The sequence below is a fragment of the Macaca thibetana genome, chromosome 7 (assembly GCF_024542745.1).
Source record: "Macaca thibetana thibetana isolate TM-01 chromosome 7, ASM2454274v1, whole genome shotgun sequence".
NCBI classification, from domain to species: Eukaryota; Metazoa; Chordata; class Mammalia; order Primates; family Cercopithecidae; genus Macaca; species Macaca thibetana.
This window is the reverse complement of record NC_065584.1, coordinates 127473417-127498574: the sequence shown is the minus strand read 5'-3', so window position 1 is coordinate 127498574 and position 25158 is coordinate 127473417. Positions and strand designations below refer to the sequence as shown.

Genomic DNA, 25158 nt, shown 5'->3' with positions numbered 1-25158 from the left:
CTAGTAAATTTCAAACTGTAGAGATATGTTTGAAATCAAGTTAAAATTTCTCTCCCTGAGTCCCAGTATGCTATATAGGACATAAGCATTGTTAAAGTTTTGTATATTCTGGAAATCATTGCACATTAGCGCATGTAGATCTACTTATTGTTGATAGCTGCATAGTCCATCATATGGATATAATGTGTTTAAGTAGTCTCCTATTAATAGACATTCAGGTATTTCTAGGTCTTTGCTGTAACAAAGAACAATAAAAAGTACATTCTTATACAAATGTTTTTGCATACTTAAGGGAGTGTATTTGTCATACTAATTCCTAGTAGTTGGTATATGCCTTTACATTTTTGGTAGATGTTTTCAAATTGGCCTCCAAAAATGTTGTACCAGTTTACTTTCCCTTCACCAGTATGGTCAAAAGTGCTTACTTCCCAATACCTATGCCAGCTCTAACTAAACACCAAAATTTTTGCCACTGTAATAGGTGAAAAATAGGATGATCTTGTTTCAACTCATTTTTCTCTAAGTGAGGTTGAACTTTTTTTTTTTTTTTTTTTTTTTTTTTGAGATGGAGTTTCACTCTAGTCCCCCCAGGCTGGAGTAGGCTGGAGTGCAGTGACACAATCTTGGCTCACTGCAACTTCCGCCTCTGGGTTCAAGCTATTCTCCTGCCTCAGCCTCCCAAGCAACTGGGATTACAGGCGCCCATTACCATGCCCAGCTCATTTTGTATTTTTAGTAGAGACGAGGTTTCACCATGTTGACCAGGCTGGTCACAAACTCCTGACCTCAGGTGATCCACCTGCCCTGACCTCCCAAAGTGCTGGGATTACAAGCATGAGCCACCAGCGCCGGGCCAGGTTGAACATTTTTCTTATGTGTATTCATCATTTCTCTGTCTGTAAACTGCCTAATGTGATCTGCTGAAACCTTTGTGTTTTTTACATATCAGCTTTCTTATTTTTATACTTCTACTTAAAATGGATTTACTTTGCTAGGCATGGTGGCCCATACCTGTAATTGCAGCACTTTGGGAAGCTGAAGCAGGAGGATCACTTGAGCGCAGGAGTTTAAGACCAGCCTGGCCTACCTAGTGAGACGCTGTCTATTACCCCCTGGCCCCCGAAAAAAAATCAGTTGTGCATGGTGGTGTGCACCTCTAGTCCCTGGCCACTCAAGAGGCTGAGGCAGGAGGATCACTTGACCCGAAGAGCTTAAGGCTGTAGTAAGCTAGGATTGCCCCACTGCCCTCCTGCCTGGGTGACAGAGTGAGACCAGTCTCTGAAAAAAATAAAAATTAAATTAAAAATATATTCACCTGAAGAAGCTCAATTTTAAAGATCTCTTATTTTCCTCCTTCAGGCTTTTCATATTCTGGCATTGGGTTTACTGGAAGAGAAGCAACAGCTTCAAAAAGCTCCTGAAGAAGAAGTAACATTTGACTTTTATCATAAGGCTTCAAGTATGTTTGAGTATCACTCTTCAACACATTTGTCATTGAAAGTTTAGATCTTAAGGAGTTTTAGTTTGTCAAACCTGAAAGTTTATATCTTACAGAGTTTTAATCTGTCAGTCCTTAAAACATAGGTAACCCTGAAATAATTTTTTTTTCCTAGCATTCTTAGTTTGTAACTAGTATTTTCAAGTATACTAATATATTTTTAAATCCTTTACTGTAGTCTTTACTACAATCTTTTTACTACGTGATCTCCCCACCTTTTTTTTTTTTTTGGTTGCATATATTGGTGATTTTTACTTTAATTCCTCATCTCAGTATTATCAAATATTTTCTGCTGTGTCAACCATAGCATTCATGTGACATGTCTTAATAAGATATTAATGTTTCTGAATTTTAAATGCTAGAAATCTGAATGATAATGTGTTCATTTTGCATTGTATTCAACTTGGAAGAAAAGGATAGTTTTAAATTAGATTTCTAATAAATCCTACCTGATTAAGATAGTTTTTTCAAAGCACATTCCAGGCATGTTGATTATAAAAACAATAGGAGACAAATGTTTTCTGTTTACATGCTGTATTCTTTAGATCCCTGAAGACATCAAAAACCTATTCAGTTTATGGATATGACATCCCCCACTTCAATATTTTTGGCAATTTTGTTTCTCATTAAGCACTTTTGCTTAGATGTTGAGTAAAGCAGAGAAAAGACCAGAGACAGATATTTAGGGTAGCTTTCACTTAGCAGTGCCAGTAAAAGATGTAAGAGAGAGACTTAAACTCATTTTTAAATTTAATAGATCATATCATTATAACCCAGTACTTCATATAATTGCAGATTCGTCCATTGAAAAATTAATGTAGTTAAGGGATTGATTGGCAAACCTTGGTTATCAATGTAAATAACATTAACTAGAAATTGTAATTTGTACATAATTATGAAGATATAATTGATCCTCCATATCTGTGGGTTCCATATCTAGGGATTCAACCAGTCGCAGATTGAAAATATTCAGAGGGAAAAAGGAAAGGATGGTTGTCACTGTGCTGAACATGTACAGACATTTTTTTTCTTGTCATTATTCCCAAAACAATATTATCTAACAACTATTTACATAGCATTTACATTGTATTAGACATTATAAGTAGTCTAGAGATGATTTAAAGCATACAGAAGCGTCTGTATAGATTTTATGAAAATACTATACCATTTTATATAAGGGAATTGAGCATTAGTGGATTTTGGTGTCCATAGGGGTCCTGAAACCAATTCCCTGAGGATACCAAGAGATGACTGTATGTATTTATTTATGATGTGTGATTTTGTGTTTTAAAAAAGGATTGGGAAGTTCAGCCATGAATATACAAATGCTTTTGGAAAAACTCAAAGGAATTCCCCAGTTAGAAGGCCAGAAGGACATGATAACGTGGATCCTTCAGGTAAACTAGAAAAGTAAAGTGATCCTGTCTTGGTTTAAATATTTAAGAATTCTCTGCTTGCCTCCAAAATTAAACCGCTGTACCATTGTAGCCATTTACTTCTGGTTTACACAATCACTTATTCTTCATGTTAATAATTCTATTTTCCTATATTTTAGTGTAGTTTTTAAAATAAGCTAAGATTTATTTATTTTTTTGTCGTTATTTAGTCAACTTTACTGAATACCTACCATGTGCCATGCTCATTTATAGATTTCTAGATGGAACAAGACAGACAAGGTGCTCGCTATCATGGAACATATACTGTAGTTGAGGGACAGACATTAAACAAATAAATAAACAAGAAAATATCAGGGTAATTCAATAGATGAGTAAGGGGTTACTTTGGGTAATTAGGGAAGGCCTCTCTCAAAATACGACATTAGAGCTAAGGCCTGAATGACATGGAGTCAGTCTTAGAAGAGTCTGGAAGAGTACTCCAGAAAGAGTGAACAGCAGTGCAAAAGCTCTGTGGTGGCCAGAAAGAAGACCAGTATGGCTGGAACATAATGGGTGAGGGATGGAAAAGTAGGCAGTGAGGTCAGAGGGGCAGCCGGGGGCCAGATCTTGTAGGTCCTTATAAGTCAGCATAAAGTGATAATTTTTTAGCACAATGGGAAAATACTGGCGGATTTTAAGTGACCTAATCTATATTTGTACAAGATGGTGTTGGCTGCTGTGGAATAAATGGATTACAGGGGATAGGCATAGAAGTAAGGAAACTATTAGGAGACTGTTGCAGTAATCTTGATGTGAAATAAGCATGACCTAGGCTAAGATGCAGATAGTAAGAATCTGAACTGATTAAGGTGTACCTTTTTTTTTTTGAGACGGAGTCTCGCTCTGTCGCCCAGGCTGGAGTGCAGTGGCGTGATCTCAGCTCACTGCAAGCTCTGCCTCCCGGGTTCACGCCATTTTCCTGCCTCGGCCTCCTGAATAGCTGGGACCACAGGCGCCTGCCACCTGGCCCGGCTAGTTTTTTGTATTTTTTTTAGTAGAGACGGGGTTTCACCGTGTTAGCCAGGATGGTCTCGATCTCCTGACCTCGTGATCTGCCTGTCTCGGCCTCCCAAAGTGCTGGGATTACAGGCTTGAGCCACCACGCCTGGCCGATTAAGGTGTATCTTGAAGGTATATGAAGATAGAATCTGTAGTACTTGCTCATCAGTCTGATGGGAGGGATGAAGGAAATAAATCAAAGATGAAGCTGGGCACGGTGGCTAGCTCCTGTAATCCCAGCACTTTGGGAGGCCAAGATGGGCAGATCACCTGAGGGCAGGAGTTCAAGACCAGACTGGCCAACATGGTGAAACCTCATCTCTACTAAAAATAAAAAAATTAGCCAGGCGTGGTGGTGCAAGCCTGTAGTCCCAGCTACTCGGGAGGCTGAGGCAGGAGAATTGCTTCAACCAGGGAGGTGGAGATTGCGGTGAGCCGAGATCACACCACTGCACTCCAGCCTGGGTAACAGAACAAGAATCTATCTCAGAAAAAAGGAAATCAAAAATGACTCCTGGATTTGGTGCTTGAGCTATTGAGTAGATAGCATTGCCTTTGGAGACAAGTGAATTAAATAAGCAGGGGAGAGAGACGCCAGGAATGTTACTTGAAAGGAAAACCTCCACATAGAAACATGAAACTGGCTGGGTGCGGTGGCTCACGCCTGTAATCCCAGCACTTTGGGAGGCCGGCGTGGGTGGACCACGAGATCAGTAGTTTAAGACCAGCCTGGCCAAGATGGCAAAATCCCGTTTCTACTAAAACTAAAAAAAAAAAAAAAAAAAAAAAAAAAAAAAAAAATTAGCTGGGCATGGTGGCAGGCACCTGTAATCCCAGCTGCTCAGGAGGCTGAGGCAGGAGAATTGCCTGAACTCGGAGGGCAGAAGTTGCAGTGAGCCAAGATCGCGCTCCTGCACTCCAGCCTGGACGACAGAGTGAGACTCTGTCTCAAAAAAAAAAAAACAAAAAGCATGAAACCAGGATTATGGAGCTTCTGCACTCATTGCATTCATTAAGATATTCTGATGTTTATTACTAAGTATTGTTTTGATAATTAGAATGTATAGGGTAGTTATTTTTCACATTCTTGTCAATTGGAAATCTTGGTACTGATTTATACTTTAAGAGGGCAGCTCTTTTTACTAAATTAGAAGCAGTCGTTAAGCATGATGTAACGATGTAACTATAAGATAATTATATTATTAAAATTCTTCTTGAAGTAGATTTTATGAATATTTAGTATTTGTGTTAAACTAGCCAATATTATTTTAAGATGTAAAATCAAACAAAAGTAGGTAACTATTAAGAAAGTCAGTTGAGGTACCATTTAGTTCAATGTTCATATCCCATAGAGATGGTGTTATGAATTGCAGATCTAGTCCTGAAAATTCATTTTCAATTAGAATACTAAATTTTATTATCAAAAGATGTAAAAGCATACGTGTCTGCTGTTAAAAACATTAGATACTCTATCCAGATGGTCGATTTAAAGCTATGTTGTAAGTGTTCATCGTGGGAAATTTTTCCTCATGAGACCAAGGTTCCTTCAAAATATAAATAAATTTTACTGGGCACAGTGACTCATACCAAGGTGGGTGGCTTGCTTGAGCCCAGAAGTTCAAGACCAGTCTGGACAATGTGGCAAAAACTCCCATCTCTACAAAAAATATAAAAGTTAGCCAAGGATGTGGTGGTGTGTGCCTCTAGTCCCAGCTACTTGAGAAGCTGAGGTGAGAAGATGGCATGAGCCTGGGAGACAGAGGTTGCAGTGAGCCAAGATTGTGCCACTGCACTCCAGCCAGGACGACAGAGTGAAACTCTGTCAAATGAATGAATTAATGCATTAATGAATGAATTAATGAATGTATTCATGCTGAAACCATGACCTTTGTTAATAAGAATGAGGCAGTTCTGTGTAAGCTCTTGTGGAAATGTCTCCGAAGATAGGCTGGGTGCGATGGCTTACGCCTTTAATCGCAGCACAGGCCCAGCGGGTGGATCACGAGGTCAGGAGATCGAGACCATCCTGGCTAACACGGTGAAACCCCGTCTCTACTAAAAATACAAAAATTAGCCAGGCGTTCTGGTGGGCGCCTGTAGTCCCAGCTACTCAGGAGGCTGAGGCAGGAGAATGGCACAAACCCGGGAGGCGTAGCTTGCAGTGAGCCAAGATCGCGCCACTGTGCTCCAGCCTGGGTGACAGAGCAAGACTCTGTTAAAAAAAAAAGAAAAAGAAAAAGAAATGTCCCCGAAGATAAATGATTAAGTGAAAAGAGGATGTGTGAAACAGTATGTATGGTAGCATCTCTTTTTATGAAAATAGATGTAAATATAAAAATTATATATTCTGATAGAGGTGTTGCAATCAGGGAGAGGAGGATTTTACTTCCCATTTTGTATCTTTGTCTTTTTTTTTTTTTTGAGACAGGATCTCGCTCTGTCACCTAGGCTGGAGTGCAGTGGCACGATCTCAGCTCATTGCAACCTCCACTTCCTGGGTTCAAGCGATTCTCCTACCTCAGCCTCCCAAGTAGCTGGCATCACAGGCATGGGTCACCACGCCCGACTAATTTTTGTATTTTTAGTAGAGACAGGATTTTGCTACGTTGGCCAGGCTGGTCTCTAACTCCTGACCTCAGGTGATCCACCCTCCTTGGCCTCCCAAAGTGCTGAGATTACCCCGCCTCTGCCTCCAAAAGAGCAGTCACCGTTTTGTGTCTTTGTTTTTATGTGTTTTTGCACAAAAATGTTATTTCAGATTAAAAAAATTTTTGTTTCCTGGCAAATCTCTTGAAAGCTAACAGAGGCATGCCCCCAGCCTACTGAATCAGCTGATTGTGCTACCAGTGGCCTCTTCCTTAGCTGAATTGCTCATTGATCAGGGGAGATGTTTGTCACAGAGTCACTTTTTTTCTTCATATATTGAAATAGTTTTAAGTGAAAGACATTTGGAGATATGATGCCAAAATTAAATTAGTGGATGTTTCTGTTCCTGGTTGGTCTAAAGGTCTAACTCACTCTTTTAACATTTCATCTGTTTTTCACAGATGTTTGACACAGTGAAGCGATTAAGAGAAAAATCTTGTTTAATTGTAGCAACCACATCAGGATCAGAATCTGTTAAGAATGATGAGGTATGACACTGTAATAACACTGTAGTAATGGTGACATTCATCTCTGTCTTTGAACTTTACTGGTATAAGGGAGCTGCTGCTTTTTCGTTAGGAGAAACCTGTTTATTGTAAAGTATATGAGATCTGTTCATCTTTTATTCATTATGTTTCTGTATTGTGGGGATTAATAGTACATGGCAATGCAGTATAATTTTTGTATTTTGCAAAAACAGGATAAATTGATATATAGTAGAGCTCTATTAGAAATACCATATTTTGGCTGAGCGTGTGTGGCTCACTCCTGTAATCCCAGCTCTTTGGGAGGTGGAGGTGGGTAGATCCCTTGAGGTCAGGAGTTCAAGACCAGCCTGGCCAATATGGCAAAACCGTGTCTCTAATAAAAATACAAAAATTAGCCCAATGTGGTGGCGTGCTCATGTAGTCCCAGCTGCTCAGGAGGCTGAGGTACGAAAATCACTTGAACCTAGGAGGCAGAGGTTGCAGTGAACCAAGATCACGCTACTGCATTCCAGCCTGGGTGACAGAGCAAGTTTCCATCTCAAAAACAAAAAACTGAAATACCATATTTTATTCGCTTTTAATATATTTTAGTGACTTAAATTGGGATATGTCTCACAATAAATGACTTTCATCAACAGCATTTTTTAGAGAAATATAAGATAGTGGTACATCTTAGATTCAATGAAATGCAATAATATTTGTGTTATTTCTATAATACAGTGAATCAGGTTTTGATGATTCTAATATTTATATTATTAGAATAATACTATTTGTGGTTATTACATGTTCTTCCTAAAAGTAAAACACACTGGATGTAAATTTGAATAGAAATTTAAAATGCACCAAATGTATCTCAGTAATATTGTTAAAGTTAAAAAAGTTGTTAAAGTTCTCATTTTTAACAGTGCATTTAGAAGTAACTGTTAGAAATCAAGATGGTTTAAATTGTCAGTGATTAAGTGACTGACAAATGATTTTGAAATTTTGTTTTATCCAATTTTATTTCTTAATACACCTGCACTGAGTATAAAGGGCAGTTAATTGGATATTTAAGGTTCTTAGCTTTTTACAGCAAATTATTTAAATAACTAAAGGAATAATTAGTTGTGTGATGTCATGCAGCCTGTAATGCTAATTTTGAAACATTAAACTGAATCCAGGATGTAAGGGGTAATCAGGGTTTCAGAATCTTATTCTAAGGAATTTTGCCATCCAAACAGCGTATATAAATTTTTAACAGTGGATCTGACCTAAATTTGTCATTTCTTAATACCCAGATTACTCATGATAAAGAAAAAGCAGAACGAAAAAGAAAAGCTGAAGCTGCTAGGCTACATCGCCAGAAGATCATGGCTCAGATGTCTGCCTTACAGAAAAACTTCATTGAAACGCATAAACTCATGTATGACAATACAACAGAAATGCCTGGGAAAGAAGACTCCATTATGGAGGAAGAGAGGTAAAATAAAGCAAACCCCAAAATTACCAACTCATATTTTGGAGGAAAAGTTAAATAGTCACTTTAAATTATGCTTTTCTAAAATGTATTTTGTGGCAAGAGAAATTCAACTATTTTCATTCTAGAAAGGTCAGAGTGAAGACTCTTAAGGTATTTATTGAATATAATTTTATACTGATAAATGCATTGAGTGTGCAGTAAAGTTATGTTAGGAACCTTTATGCACAAAAACCCATTATTTTGTATGCATTAGCACTTTTAGGTACACATTTACACATCAGTTCACTTACTTCACATTATTATTTCTAATAAAAATGACTGCAGCTATTACATACTGGAAACAAATTCTTTGCCTGAAAAAGGTGGCTTATACGAGTTTTTCTTTTTTTCTTAAAGAGAAGAAGGACATTGCCTATAACTACAGGTATGGATAGCACCTTGGAATTAGAATCAGTAAATCTGGTTTTCTGAGTTCTGACTGTGGTATGCTCTTAGAGAAACTGGTTAATTTTCTGAGCTGTGCTTTGTAGGCTATTATACAGTGAGAAAAGGGAGGAGACATAATAATGTTACTTTGAAAAGCATTCCAAGAAATTTAAAATACTGGAAGTACCCGCTTTGGCCCTTTTTTAAGACAAGCTTTCACTGCTGTTTAAAACAATATGTGTTGTGGGCTGTGAGCGGTGGCTAACGCCTGTAATCCCAACACTTTGGGAGGCCGAGGCGGGTGGATCACCTGAGGTCAGGAGTTCGAGACCAGCCTGGCCAACAGGCAAAACCACATCTCTACTGAAAATACAAAAATTAGCTGGTTGTGGCTATGCATGCATTGAGTCCCAGCTACTCGGGAGGCTGAGGCACGAGAATCGCCTAAACTTGGGAGCCAGAGGTTGTAGGGAGCAGAGATTATGCCACTGCACTCCAGCTTGGGCAACAGAGCAAGACTCTGTCTCAAAAAAAAAATGTTGTGGATACTTTCAGAAAATTGTGCTTTTGGAATAAGAGTAGGCACATTACATCCTGTCTGATCTGTATCTTTAGTCTTGAAGCTGAGTAAGCTAACAAGGACCATAAAGAATAATGATTATATTAGTGATTAAAAATAAAAAGATATGAAGGTATGCTTTCCTTGGCTGACTATATTGTACTAAAACTGGAAATTTTAAATGACAAGCCAAAGTCCCATCTCTAGATATTGTGTATTAACAACATACTATTTAGAAATAGTGAGAAAGAAACTATTGACAATAAAATAAGAAGGTGTAAGTAAAGGTGTACTCAGAGTTCATTTATGGCCTTAATGCTTTCATTATTTATTTTTATTGCCTGATTGATTGGACATGTGAATTTTTAATGTGTTCTTATTGAAAACAATTTAAATAATGCAGGAAGTCCCCCTTTGACCATCTTTGCATTACTGATCTTTATCCACACGTAACCATGATTACAAATTACCACTGTTCTTAGACCTCTTTCTATGCATTTATGAACATGAGTACATGAAGAAATAGTGAGGCTTGTTTCGTGTTTTCTAGTGGTTTTTCTTTTTTAACCATACATTTTGTCTGCAGCTTGCTGTTTCAATGTCTTAGGAATCTTTGGATATCAGTACATATCACTCTATAGTGTAGATTCTACATCATTGTTTATAACTGCTGCATAGTGGTCTCTGATGTGGTTATATAGTAGTTTATTTGTCTGACTTTAGACATTTAGGTTGCTTCTAATTTTTCCTTATTACAGTTCATGGGAACCTTTTTGTACGTGTCTCCTTGTGCAACTCTGCAAGTACTTAGTCAAGGAGTCCAGTAAGGGAAAGGGCTGAGTTAAAATTTTTATAGATATGGCCACATTTCCATCCAGAGTGGTTTTACCAGTTTCTGCTCCTGATAGTGCATATAGGTGCCCAATTTACTTTGTTCTCACCAATACTTAACTATTTTCAGTACTTGAAAATGTGATATTATTAAAATTACAGATTTGTGCCAATCTGGCTGAATTTCCCCAGTTGCTAGTTAGTACTAGATAGAGCATCTTCTCATATGATTATTCACTGACCTTTTACATTTTATCCTCTGGGAATTGCCTATTATTATTCTTTGCTCATCTCTATTGGGTGTTTGCTCTTGTCTTATTGACTTATATAAATCTTAAAATCAATACTTAACTTTGTTACATATGTTTCCCATATTTTGTCCCTGTTTCTTTAACCTTAATTATGGGGTTTAGCCATAGAGAAGTGTGCAGTGTTGATAAAGACAAATTTATCAGTCTTTTAGAGTTTTAACTTTTTGTATTAATATTTTGTTTAAGAAAGCTTTTCCTATCCCAAAGTCTCAAATATATTCTCTCATATTTTTTTAAACCCCTCCCTTTTTTTTTTTAAGAGATGGGGTCTCACTGTGTTGCCCAGGCTAGAATGCAGTGGCTCTTCACAGGGATAATTATGATGCACTACAGCCTCAAACTCCTGGGCTCAAGTGATCTTCCTGCCTTACCCTTCTGAGTAGCTGGGACTACAGACGTGTATCACCACACCCAGCCAAAATTTTAATTACATAGTTTTACACACACACACACACACACACACACACACACACACACACGAGATGGAATCTTGCTTTGTCGCCTAGACTGGAGTACAGTGGTTTGATCTTGGCTCACTGCAACCTCCGCCTCCTTGGTTCAAGCGATTCTCCTGCCTCCACCTCCTGAGTAGCTGGGATTACAGGGGCCTGCCACCACACCTGGCTAATTTTGTTGTTGTTGTTGTTGTTGTATTTTTAGAGAGACGGGGTTTCACCATGTTGGCCAGGCTGGTCTCGAACTCCTGGCCTCAAATGATCTTCCCACCTCAGCCTCCCAGAGTGCTGGACTTATAGGCGTGAGCTATTGTGCCTGGCCAAATTACATAGGTACATTAATAATTTTCCTCTTGAAAGCTGAATGTCAGAGATAAAGCTAAAGTTCCATTTGAGCACCGGCCCAAATCCTGGACTTCTTTCTGCTCCTTAAAGGTTCTCTGAAGTTTTATGTGTATCTGCCAGAATTTTTCCTATGTTATTAATACAAATATATGTAGCCACAGAAATTATAGCATGTCATTCAGCCTTTGGTTTTATTTACATTAATAGTATTGTGTACATATCACTCTACAACTTCCCATTTTCACTCTGTATTATGTCTTGGAAACCTATATATGTTCTTATATACAAAACGAGCTCAGCATTTTTCAGTCTTGGCATTTACGCAGCTTTTTTTTTTTTTTTGCAGTACTGTTCTGTGAATTGTGGGACTGCATCCTGTGCCCACTAGTACCTTGTGACAATCAATAAGTAAACCTTTCATAATTTATTGCTAGATGCCTCCTAGGAGGTGGTACCACGTAATTACCACCTTTTAAAAACTGCAGAGTAGGCCAGGTGCGGTGACTTACGCCTGTAATCCCAGCACTTTGGGAGGCCAAGGCAGGCAGATCACGAGGTCAGGGATTTGAGACCAGCCTGGCCAACATAGTGAAACTCCGTCTGTACTAAAAATACAAAAAAATTAGCTGGGCATGGTGGCAGGCGCCTGTAATCCCAGCTACTTGGGAGGCCGAGGCACGGAGAATCACTTGAACCTGGGAGGCACGGGTGGCAATGAGCTGAGATCGCGCCACTGCGCTCCAGGCTGGCAACAGTGCAAGACTCTGTCTCAAACAAAAAACAAAACAAAAAGCTGCAGAGTATTTTCTGTTAGGTAAGTTCATTTATAATGATGATGAATATTTATCTATTGTTCAGTGATACACCATAGTTCCGGGAGCTTCTTGCACAGAGACAATATTGCAGAGTAGTTCAGAGCATAGACTGTGAGCCTAGATTACCTGGATTAAATCCTGGCTCTGCTACATACTATTAATGAGTCATTGGGTGAGTCTCTTATTGTCACTAGGCCTCAGTTTCTTCATCTGAAGAGTGGTAGTGTCACACAATCCTTAGGGTGTTGCTTTTCCAGCCAGAAACCTCTGTGGCCAGTGGCACCTTTGCCAGAATTTTGCTCAGTCTCTCTGGGCTCATCCTGCCTACTTGACCCGGCAGGCCGCACTTGGCTCACACTACCAGCCTGGATCCCATGCCTGCCAAGGGTGAGCCAGGTGTGGAGTGACCAGGGGTGCATGAGCGGGCACCTGCAGGGTCCAGCCACTGTGCACGGGCAGGCAGCTCTCGGCACTGGGACAGGGGCCAGCTTTGTGCAAGCCTGCACCTGGATCATATGCACCAGCAGCTTCTGCTGTGGGGACTCGTGTCTGGACAAGGGGAATGTGGTAGCACCTGGAAGCTCAGAGATGCCAGAGACTGCGAAGCCCCAAAGAGAGTGTCACAGCCCTGGCTCAGGGAGCCCCTAGGTCTGGGCTCCCTGAAGGACCACAGCTTATCTCTCCTTGTCACCTGCAATATGGCAAGCGGTAGATATGGGCGTTTCAGCCCTGTTTGTGTTACTAGCTCTTTCAGTCCTGCCATTTGGTGGTTCCTGAGTTCTTGTCCTGCCTCCAGGAAGAATGAGGTACATGAACAACTGGAGGGTGAGCAAGGTGGAGAGCTTTATTAAGCAACAGAACAGCTCTCTAGGGACCCGAAGTGGGTGGCTCTTTCTGCAGGCAGGTCATCCCAGCGAGTGTCCAGCACTCAGTGGAGAGGAGATCCAAAATGGGTATCGCCTTTCCACAGGCAGGTCATCCCAGTGAGTCAGGAGACTTGAATTGGGTAGCTCCTTCCTGCAACTGATAGTCCCCATGTGAGTCTGGCTGAGTCTGGGGTTTTTATGGCCTTCACAACTTTGCTCCAAAATGAGAACGGGTGTTGGGAGTGGGGAGAGGCTCAGAACAGGCACTTCTGAGCTGGGCAGCTGCAGCTGTGCCCGGGAGTGCAGGGCTCTTGCCCCGCAAACTCAGAAGGGGTGGGCTCCCTCCTGTTCCCAACCCAAGGGCTCAATGGAGCATGTTGCCCCAGTGACGCCTCCACTCCTGCAGCAGACATCTTTGCAGCAGCTGCTCTAGACGTAATAATAATACCTACCTCATAGGATTATTTTAAGGATTGAGTAAACAGGTAAAGTATTTGAAACAGTACCTAGCTTCACAATCAGCATGTTGTAAATATTTGCCATTATTTAAATATTGTACACATCAGTAGATCCTGAGTTTTGCCCAGTCAGTAAGAGTAGATTCTAAGAATTGCTGAATCATTAAGTTGTAAGTTTTTTAGTTTGAATAGCTACTAAAATAGAATAGAAACCTAAATGCTTAATGACAGAGAATGGATAAAACTATTATGGCACATGTAGTAAGAGCTGTGCATCCATTTAAAAATGTTTCTGAAGAAGTTTTAATGATGTAAGAAACAACAGAGCAGGATGCAAATCTATGTAATGTGATCTTATTTATATGAAGAAGTATATTATAAATAGAAAGCAGACTAGAAGGAAATGTACAAGGTTACAGGTTGTGGGAATATAACATTTATACTATTACAGATATCCCAAAATTTATTCAATAACCCTGTATTACTTTTATATCTAGAAAAAAAAATAACCCAGCTTATTGGTGTAGTAAATTAAATAAAATTATAATATGCATTCCATTTTATCATCTGTTTTTTTGCACTTAGCAACACTTGTATTTTGTAATAAGCAAATAACTGATAAAAGCCACAAAGGAAGGGGGGAAGCTTTTAACTTAATATTGCTAAATATCATTTTTATTTTTATTATCTTTCTTATATTTCTTGCCTATAGTTACTTAAAATCTACCAAAATATGAAGACAAGTGACCAAAACATGTGTCCTCATTTCTGGTCATTTCTTTTGGTAGCACCCCAGCAGTCAGTGACTACTCTAGAATTGCTTTGGGTCCTAAACGGGGTCCATCTGTTACTGAAAAGGAGGTGCTGACGTGCATCCTTTGCCAAGAAGAACAAGAGGTGAAAATAGAAAATAATGCCATGGTATTATCTGCCTGTGTCCAGAAATCTACTGCCTTAACTCAGCACAGGGGAAAACCCATAGAACTCTCAGGAGGTATGTATTCTTTAATAAATATCCTTTTGTGCATTTCTTTTCATGCCTGTGTAATTAAAGAAAATAATATTTGAAAGACATTTGAAGTAAGGTTATATATCTACCATACCGTTATCATATTTAAGAAAGTAATAATAATCCAGGAATATCATCTAATATAAAATCAGTTTTTCTCCAACAGTTCTCAAAATGTCTTCAATTGCTAGACTTTTTTTTCACTCAGGATCCAAACACATTTCATGTGTTGCTTTGGTTATATTTCCTTTACTCTATTTTAATCTAGATTAGTCCCTCCTTTTTTTATGATAGTAGTTTTTTTGAAGAATTCAGGCCACTTGTTTTGTATAATATATCACATTCTGAATTTATTTGATTGTTAAGTTGCCTCCTGATTAGAATCATGTTAAACATTTTCTTGGCAATAATGCTAATTAGATAATTTATTGCACTTGTTACATCAGGAGTTAGCTGTTTTAGCATCATTATTATTTTAAAATACCCTTGGAATAGGCCAGACATGGTGGCTCACGCCTGTAATCCCAGCACTTTGGGAGGCCGGTGTGGGCGGATCACTTGAGCTCAGGAGTTTGAGACCCACGCCTGTAAACCCAGCGCTTTGGGAGGCCGGTGTGGGTGGATCACTGGAGCTCAGGAGTTTGAGACCAGCCTAGGCAACATGGCGAAACCTCATCTCTACAAACATATTAGCCAGGCATGGTTGCGTGAGCCTGTGGTCCACAACAGGGTGAGACCCTATCTCAAAACAGACAGACAAAAAAAGCTCCTTAGAATAATAGTGATAATAAAGACTAGCATTTATTGAAAACTTAACATTGCCAGGCACTTGTTAAGTGCTTTATGTGTATTTACTTAATCTTCACAACAGCCCTATGAGTTAGTTATCACTATTGGTTCCATTTTATAGATGAAGGACCTGAGGCACAGAGAGGTCAAGTAACTTACCCATGGCCATGAGTTATAAGTGATGAAACCAGAATTTGAAATCCTCCATCTGTGCTTTTTTTTTTTTTTTTTTTTTTCTCCTTTTTGTGGAGAACGGGGTCTCGCTGTATTACCCAGGCAGGTCTCGAACTCCTGGGCTCAAGCTATCCTCCCGCCTCTGCCTCCCTGAGAGCTGGGATTACAGGCGTGAGCCACTGCGTCCTGCCATCTGTGCTTTTTTTAATGAGGTTGTAATTCCCCTAAGTATCCCTTAAAATTATTATTTATCAAATTACTATTAAAATTAAAAAAGTAAATTATATTGGAAACATAGAAAATCACTTAAATAACCAAGATAATGCAGATTAAACCCAATATTCAAGGTTAAAAAGTAAATCAAAGATAGAGTTATTAATCCATGCTAAGTTTAGAATCATATCTGACAGGTTAGCTTTATGCTTTTCTCTTTTGTTACTATTACTTTTTTTGTTACTATATATCCTCCTATTATGATATTGTGACACTTTGCTTGGACATTCCTAAGACAGTTTGTGATTAGACTTTAGACCTGATAACCTGTCTCTCTTTTTCCCTCCTTTTTATGCCTTGTACCAGAAACCCTAGACCCACTTTTCATGGATCCAGACTTGGCATATGGAACTTACACAGGAAGCTGTGGTCATGTAATGCATGCAGTGTGCTGGCAGAAGTAAGTTGTCCTTCTGACATGTTCTTGAAAGAGACTAGGAACATTGAAGTTCACTCAAGGCCACAAAAAGGCATGTTTTCTCATGTCTTCTTTCCTTTCTTCTTCTTTGAATGACTGAAACAGTTTTAATTACTAATTCTGTTTGCATGAATTATTATTATCAAAGTTGGAAAGTGGTGTGTAAAGTTACCAACTTTAGATTTTCACTGTTCCTTTGTGCTTGCTCTCCATAAACTAATCAGTTGCTCTTCATCAGTATTCATGTAAAAAAAGTAATGATTGGCTGGGCGTGGTGGCTCACACCTGTAATCTTAGCACTTTGGGAGGCCGAGGTGGGAGGATCACCTGAGGTCAGGAGTTTGAGACCAGCCTGGCCAACATGGTAAAACCCTGTCTCTACTAAAAATACAAAAATTAGCTGAGCGTGGTGGCACATGTCTGTAATCCCAGCTAGTCAAGAGGCTGAGGCAGGAGAGAATCGCTTGAACCCGGGAGGTGGAGGTTCCAGTGAGCCGAGATTGCGCCATTGCACTCCAGCCTGGGAGACAAGAGCAAAACGTAGTCTCAAAAAAATTAATAAGCACAACAAATAAATAATAAGTAATCTTTATAAAAATCTAATTTCCCTCAAAACATACTGCTGTGAAAAGTACCTTTGAAATAGAATAGGATGAATAGGACAAGAAGTTCTCATTCTATCTCTGGAAACTACAAAAATTCAAAAATGTAATTCCTGAGAAATCTTTTGTGTAGAGTTTACCCATTTGGCATTAGATTACAATATATAATTTTTCCAAGATAGCCCTCACTACTTCAGTTCATCGTTAGAAACTGAGGAAAGTAGTGTCCATGCTGTATCACCATGCTTTTGAGGCAAGAGATGAGTTATGATTCAATAAACTTATTTTAAATTTATATCTGCTCTGATATATTTTCCAATTTATTCCCAAAATAATAGGCAACCTGTTTCTTCTATGATTACAACTTGTGTGTTTTTGCATGTATGTTCTAAAGATGTTTATTGAGGCAAAAATTCTAGATTTTTAAAACTTGGATTAGAGCAAGTAGAGATACACATATAGAGATGCATGTGTAGTTCTAAATGGGCCTGTATCTTTGTAATTTTGCAGATATTTTGAAGCTGTACAACTGAGCTCTCAGCAGCGCATTCATGTTGACCTTTTTGACTTGGAAAGTGGAGAATATCTTTGCCCTCTTTGCAAATCTCTGTGCAATACTGTGATCCCCATTATTCCTTTGCAACCTCAAAAGATAAACAGGTATATTTTATGTTTTGGTTAATTTTTAAAAAGTTGGCCAGGTGTAGTGGCCTGTGATCCTTGCACTTTGGGAGACCGAGGTGGGTGGATTGCCAGAGCTCAGGGGTTCGAGACCAGCCTGGGTAACACGGTAAAACCCCATCTCTACAAAAAATAATAATAATAATAAGTTAGCCAGGCATGGTGGCACATGCCTGTAGACCCAGTTACTTGAGCGGGCTGAGGTGGCAGAATCACTAGAGCCCAGGAGATTGAAGCTCCAGTGAGCCGAGATTGCGCCACTGCACTCCAGCCTGAGTGACAGAGTGAGACCCTGTCTCAAAAACAAATAGAAAGTTGTCTTTAGTTCTTTAATTTGTGCCTGTTTTTGTTAGATAACTTTTTTATTCTTCAAAGGAATTAATACTTTTTCATTTTGTATCTTGTGTTATACTTTTAAAATGTGATCAAAAGCCTAATTTTTTTGGACTCTCAGAGAACTATAATGTTTATTTACTCGAATCTATATATTGTGGTTATATTTTCCAGCAGCCATTAAAGCAATAGAACTCTGAACTCTGCCTTAGCACTCACAAAAGGAGAAAAGATGCAAAAAAAATTCATTCCTTTCATATGGCCCTTTGCCATCATTAGAGTTGCCAGTTGGAGTCTGATAGCTCGAATGATCCTTGTATTATTTTTAATTTCATTTTTCTGAAGATCCAAATGCTATAGCTCTAGAGATGTGGACAAATGTTAACTAAAAAAATTAAACAAAAACACTAGATTCATTTTATATATATAATATATATATCATTTTATAGATATCTCTTTTAAATTTGTATATTCTGATATATTTTATATATTTTATATTCTGAGTTTTTAAATTTTTATATTCTGATCTGTAAATGGAATTTAACAGCAAATTATTAGTTTTTGTATGACAACTTGGAAATTTAATTATATATTTCTATATTCTCACTGTTCTACATGAGGATGACAGTACTATAATATTTATATTATTTCAGTTGCTTTAAAATGCAATGAATTTATAATGAGAAACCTGAATTCTGCTACAGAAAATTGTTTTGTTGATAAAAATACCTTTATGTCCCCATAAAAGTTCAAAGGTGATAGGTTTGGCGAGAAGGGTCAATATAAAGAGTTGTTCCGGCGGGACGTGGTGGCTTACACCTGTAATCCCAGCACTTTGGGAGGCTGAGGTGGGCGAATCACGAGGTCAGGAGTTTGAGCCCAGCCTGGCCAACATAGTAAAACCCGTCTCTACTAAAATACAAAAAAAGTAGTTGGGTGTGGTAGTGGGTGCCTATAATCCCAGCTACTTGGGAGGCTGAGCCAAGGAGAATCGCTTGAACCTGGGAGGCTGCGGTTATAGTGAGCCGAGATCTAACCATTGCATTACAGCCTGGGTGACAATGCGAGACTCCGTCTCAAAAAAAAAAAGAATTGCTCTAACCTTGGCTGGGCACAGTGCCTCACACCTGTAATCCCAGCACTTTGAGAGGCTGAGGCAGGCAGATCACCTGAGATCAGGAGTTTGAGACCAGCCTGGCCAATATGGCAAAACTCCGTCTCTACTAAAAATACAAAAATTAACCTGGCGTGGTGGCACATGCGTGTAATCCCAGCTACTCGGGAGGCTGAGACATGAGAATTGCTTGAACCCGGGAGGCGGAGGTTGCAGTGAGCCGATACCATGCCTTTGCACTCCAGCCTGGGCGACAGAGCGACACTCTCGTCAAAAATAAATAAATAAATAAATAAATAAATATAAATAAATAAATAAATAAATAAAGAGTTGTTCTGATCTCTACTATTCCATGTCATTGATAAACCTAAATTCAAATTGTCTTCTTCAACATATTTGGTAACATGAGAAAGAATTATCCTTGATTTGAGTAATTAATATATTTTAGGCATTCTGCAAAGCAAATGCTGCATTATCTTATTATCTTATTTAATTCTCACAGTAGTCTAGTGAAGTAGGTACTATTATTTCCATTTAAAGGAATTGGAGACTATGGATAGTTTTTATTTGTCCTAAGACAGATCTAAGATTCAAACCCAGACCTGACTCCTGACTCCAAAGCCTTACCTAACTGTACAGCAGAAGACAAAGATAAAGGAAATCGTAATAAAGTGACTTTTCAACTTCTTGTACAAGCCTTTTTTGCACAGTGGCTCCCCCAAATAGGATTATTAAACTATATAAATTGTTCTCTAACACAGTATTTAGCTACTTCTTTCTTTGATGTCTTTAAGGATCAGATGCTTCAGAGCAGTTCTTTCTAAATTCAGAAAACTGATCCTTACAACCAGTTCTCTTAGAACTCTGGCACACTTTTAATTTATAGTAACAATTTTGTTACTCAGGATCTGAAATACATGATTATACATAGCAGTTTTATTAGATACTTCAATTTACCCATATAATTGATTATATTTGCCTTTTTTGGATTTTAGAAAATCAGCATGAATATAATCTAAGATAGTAAAGATAAAAGCATATAAAAACTGTCAAAACTAAGATTTTGATTAAAAATTTATAATATAAACTTACCAAAAAATTTAAAACTAATGAACTGGTGTCTGTAAAGAAAATTGGTTATAATCAGTCATAGTATATTTCCATTTTTTGAGAACAAAAAAAATTTCTTAGGTCAAATTTGTGCCCAGATACGTAAATTTTGGCACAGTTCATTATATATTTTACCTTTGCTCAAGACTATTATTTCAATAAAAAGATTCCTATTTTATAGTCTTTTTAATAACACTGTTTCTGGTCCTTCTTGGTTTTTTGGTTTTTTTTTAGATAGGATCTCACTGTGTGCTGGAGTATGGTGGTGTGATCTCACTCAGCTCATTGCAGCCTCAACCTTCTTGGGCTCAGATGATCCTTCCACCTCAGCCTCCCGAGTAGCTGGGACCACAGGCATGTGCCACCCATACCCCACTAATTTTTGTATTTTTTGTAGAGACAGAGTTTCACTACATTTCCCAGGCTGGTCTCTAACTCCTGGGCTCAAGTGACCCACTCACCTCAGCCTCTCAAAGTGCTGGACTACAGGCCTGAGCCGCCACTGCGCCCAGCCCGTCTTTGTTCTTAATAACAGTCTGTCTCAAGTCCCTTTCCTTATGTCCATTTTAGGAAGGAGAGACTGGCAATAAAAAAATAAGGCAAAATGTTGAGTAGTGGGAAATACTATGAGAAAGCTAAAGCAGTAGGTTAAAGGGCTGAAGACAGACTGGGGCATGAGGCTCTTTATAGACAGAATTATCAGGGAGCTCTTCTCTGAGGTGGTGACATTTGAACAGAGACCTGAATAAAGTGAGGAATAATCACTGCTTTTCTCTGGGAGAAGAAAATTCTAAGCACAGGCTGTATCAAGAGCAAAGGCTTGGCTGGGTCGTGGCTCACACCTATAATCCCAGCACTTTGGGAGGCCAAGGCGGGCGGATCATGAAGTCAAGAGATCGAGACCAGCCTGGTCAACGTGGCGAAACCCAGTCTCTACTAAAAATACAAAAATTAGCTGGGCGTGGTGGCAGGCGCCTGTAATCCCAGCAACTCAGGAGTCTGAGGCGGGAGAATCGCTTGAACCCAGGAGGCGGAGGTTGCAGTGAGCCAAGATCGTGCCACTGTACTCCAACCTGGCGACAGAGCGAGACTCCATCTCAAAAAAAAAAAAAAAAAAAAAAAAGCAAAGGCTCAAGTTTGGAACCCCATCATCATGTTTGAGGCACAGCAAGAAGGCAGCATGGAATGGAGCAAGTAAAGACCAGATCATAAAAAGGATTATGAGCAAAGATTAGAAGTTGTGTAATCCTATTTACAATTTTAGAAAATTCTTCTAGTTGCTGTGTGAAGAATTTATACTTACAATGAAACACAAGAGTAGAAGCAGGAAGAACACTTAGGAGTCTATTTAAGTAATCCAAGTGAGGGCTGATGTGACTTGGATTAGGGGGTAGTAGTAAGAGGTAAGTAGGAGTGATCAACTTGGGATATATTTAAAAGATAAAACCTGCAAGGTTAATTAACAGATCAGAATGTGGGGTGTGAGGGAATCAGAGAAATCAATGACAACACCTAGTTTTTGACTGGAGCAACTAGAATGGTGATTCCATTTACTGACATTTACTACCTGTGGGTGATTGGCATGTGGGTGGTGACTTATTTCTTGTAAGTTTAAAATTTTCTTCCCCTTCCAAAAAGCTACATTTTTAGACATGTTTCTGTGACCTAGGAAATGAATCTGGAGGAACTTAACTTTTTTATACGAAAATTTATCCAAGGAAATAATACAAATTCAGCTTTTCCATTTGACTTTGTACCCATGGTTGTAATAATTTTTAAATATCATTTTTCAGTGAGAATGCAGATGCTCTTGCTCAACTTTTGACCCTGGCACAATGGATACAGACTGTTCTGGCCAGAATATCAGGTTATAATATAAGACATGCTAAAGGTTTGCTTACATTTATTTTATATTAACTATGTGAAGATGGTGTCAGAATCTTTATTTTTTTTAAATAATTAATGTGCTAAAATATGGTTTGCAAGTACAAATTTCTTGAATATCAGGAAATAGAAGTTTTTGAAGCTAAGAGTAAGTTTGGCTTAAATTGCTTTATTAAATTTAATCGTTTTTCATACTAGGAGACAATACAGACAGTGATTAAACTATCAAGTCCATCTATCTGATTATTCCAAGCTGTCAGACTGCTTAGATTTAAATCTTCGATCCAAGATTCATCTAAATCACTAAGATCCACTTACTGTCTATGTGATCTTGGGCAAGTTACTTAAGCTCTGTGTGCCTCAACTTCTTATTTGCAAATTGGGGATAATAATATTATAATAGTACCTTTTTTATTGGTTGAAAGATTAGTAGAGTTATTATATGTAAAGTAGAATAGTCCATGGTACCTAGTAAGTGCTACATGTTAGCCATTACTATTACTAATACTATTAATATGTGGTTAGTAATGTTTGTAATAACGAAAACATTTTAAAACTGTCATCTTATTTACATATTCTTTACAGTTGTGAGGCAGGTATGGCTGTTAATGGAGACGTGCTTAAAAGGATAAAAATGGGAATTTTTTAAATACAGTGAGGAAAAGTTGTCTTTTGTTTAGGCCAATGGTCCCCAACCTTTTTGGCACAGGGACTGGTTTTGTGGAAGACAGGTTTTCCATGGATGAGGGGGATGGTTTTGGGATGATTCAAGTGCCTTACATTTATTGTGCATTTTATTTCTATTATTATTACATTGTCATATATAATGAAATAATTACATAACTCACCATAATGTAGAATCAGTGGGAGCCCTAAGCTTGTTTTCCTGCAACTAGATGGTCCCATCTGGGAGTCATGGGAGACAGTGACAGAATGTCAGTCATTAGATTCTCATAAGGAGTGGGCAACCTAGTTCCCTCACATGGGCAGTTCATAGTTAGAGTTTGCGCACCTATGAGACTCTAATGTGGCTGCTGATCTGACAGGAGGCAGAGCTCATGCAACAATGCCAGTGATGGGAAGCGGCTGTAAATTCTGATGCAGCTTTGCTCACCTGCCGCACACCTCCTGCTGTGCAGCCCATTCCCAAGGTTCCCAACAGGCCATAGACTGGTACTCGTCCATGGCCCCGGGGTTGAGGACCCCTGGTTTAGGCAGTGAAATCAATAGGGTGAAGACAAAGTCCAGTATTTAAAAAATTACCTTCTCATCCCCTCTTTGGATCTGAAATTGATGAAAACTATACCTAGAAAATATTCCAGAGTATTTTTAGGTATTCTACTCAAAATATTGATGTCTTATTTCTACATTTCATACCTTTCTGTATTTATCCACATTTTCCCTGATTATTTTACCCTCTATTATGCTTTAATTATGTCCTTTCAGTTACATACTTTTAAGGAAAATAAAGGATGTATACAAAAGCTACAAAGGAAAAAATAGGGGTGATGGTTTTATTTCTCATCACCATAGTCTAAGTTACAAAGGTTTTTTGTTTGTTTTGTATGTGGGGGGGGGGTTGTTGTTGTTTGTTTGTTTGTTTGTTTAGACAGGTCTCACTCATCACCCAGGCTGGAGTACAGCTCACTGCAGCTTCAACTTCCTGGGCTCAGCCTCCCACGTAGCTGGAACCGCAGGCTTATACCACCACACCCAGGCTAATTTTTAAATTTTTTGTAGAGACAAGGTCTCGCTATGTTGCCCAGGCTGGTCTCAAACTCCTGGACTCAAGCAGTCCTCCTACCTCAGCCTCCCAAAGTACCGGGATTACAGGCATGAGCCAGTGTGCCCAGCCTAAGTTATCAAGTATTTATTAAGTGTTTAATCATGCATTCAGCACTATTTGTTCCCTGCTTTGTTGACCTCATATGTGTGCATGTTATGCAGTTAAGAATGATACAAGAGGAAATAGCATTAACAGCCTGATTTTATTGTATAAAACAGTAGGACTCATAGAATTTTTAAGAAGGAATTGATCAGTAGGGGCTGAAACAGTAAGGGAAGATGTCATGGAGAAAATTAGATTTGATTTGACCTTGTATAAAATTTGGATGTGTGGTAGGGATAAAGGAGAACCCAGGTAGAAAACAGAAATGTTTTTAGGGAATTATGAGCATGACATTTTCAGAGACATTGAAAAAGCCTGGCCTACCTTAGTTGAGAGTACACAGTGGGGAATAGTGGAGAGTATGGGGCAGTTGTGGAGGTTTGTAAGAATTTGAACTTGGTCATTTAGAAACACAGAATGATGGAAGACAACAGTCAGCAATGAATGAGTCTGGCAACATCCCGTCAGTTTCCCTCCTCCTCCATTTTATAACAAAACCTTTTCCACAAGTGGTGCTAATGAGATAACAATCTGTTAGGTGGAAACTCTTCTAACAAAAAACCTTATATTTGTTAAGAAGTGATTTTTGGCATGTACTTGCTACTTTGCTACTTGTTTTAAGCACCGAGAAGCAATTCAGTACAAGAGATTCTTCTTAATTTTTACAGTAATTTAAAATGACTTGACATATGTGAATTTAGTTTCTTTTTATTAAAAAAAAATGTAGATTGACATGTTGGTTATACATCCTGAGTTTTAGGTCTCAAAAATTCAGCCTTAAGTCAGTTTTTATTGTTATTTTGGCCTCTAAATGTTTAATTGGAGGTCTCAAACATGGCATTAAGTAGAAAGATCACTTTATTAGCAGTAGGACCTCTGTGACCGCCTAAAGAAGTAGAAGAGTGATTAGGCCGGGCACAGTGGCTCACGCCTGTGATCCCAGTACTTTGGGAGGCCGAGGTGGGCGGATCATGAGGTCAGGAGATCGAGACCATCCTGGCTAACATGGTGAAACCCCGTCTCTGCTAAAAAATACAAAAAATTAGCCAGGTGTTGTGGCGGGCGCCCGTGGTCCCAGCTACTCAGGAGGCTGAGGCAGGAGAATGGCGTGAACCCAGGAGGCGGAGCTTGCAGTGAGCCGAGATCGCACCAGTGCACTCCAGCCTGGGCGACAGAGTGAGACTCAGAGCGAGACTCCGTCTCAACAAAAAAAAAAAAAAAAAAAAAGAAGTGTAAGAGTGATTAGTATCTTTTTAAGCATATTCACTAATTTACTTAGAAGCCTATATTT

The 25158-nt window shown here is 38.8% G+C and overlaps 2 protein-coding genes across 7 annotated transcripts in view; one reads left to right on the top strand and one right to left on the bottom strand.

Moving 5' to 3' along the window:
• Window positions 1–25158, bottom strand: part of CCNDBP1 (cyclin D1 binding protein 1) — a 507674-nt gene that overhangs the window by 165179 nt on the left and 317337 nt on the right. The window lies entirely within an intron of this gene.
• Window positions 1–25158, top strand: part of UBR1 (ubiquitin protein ligase E3 component n-recognin 1) — a 153650-nt gene that overhangs the window by 80318 nt on the left and 48174 nt on the right. For all 6 annotated transcript variants that reach the window (XR_007727652.1, XM_050799353.1, XM_050799352.1 and 3 more), the window contains 8 exons: window positions 1360–1459; window positions 2795–2895; window positions 6981–7067; window positions 8345–8526; window positions 14381–14586; window positions 16144–16237; window positions 17368–17517; window positions 21889–21986. Coding sequence is in view for 5 of the 6 variants with exons in the window: in XM_050799353.1 (XP_050655310.1) it covers window positions 1360–1459; window positions 2795–2895; window positions 6981–7067; window positions 8345–8526; window positions 14381–14586; window positions 16144–16237; window positions 17368–17517; window positions 21889–21986 (1018 nt within the window). In the remaining variant the exon portion in view is untranslated. The remainder of the gene's footprint in view (window positions 1–1359; window positions 1460–2794; window positions 2896–6980; window positions 7068–8344; window positions 8527–14380; window positions 14587–16143; window positions 16238–17367; window positions 17518–21888; window positions 21987–25158) is intronic.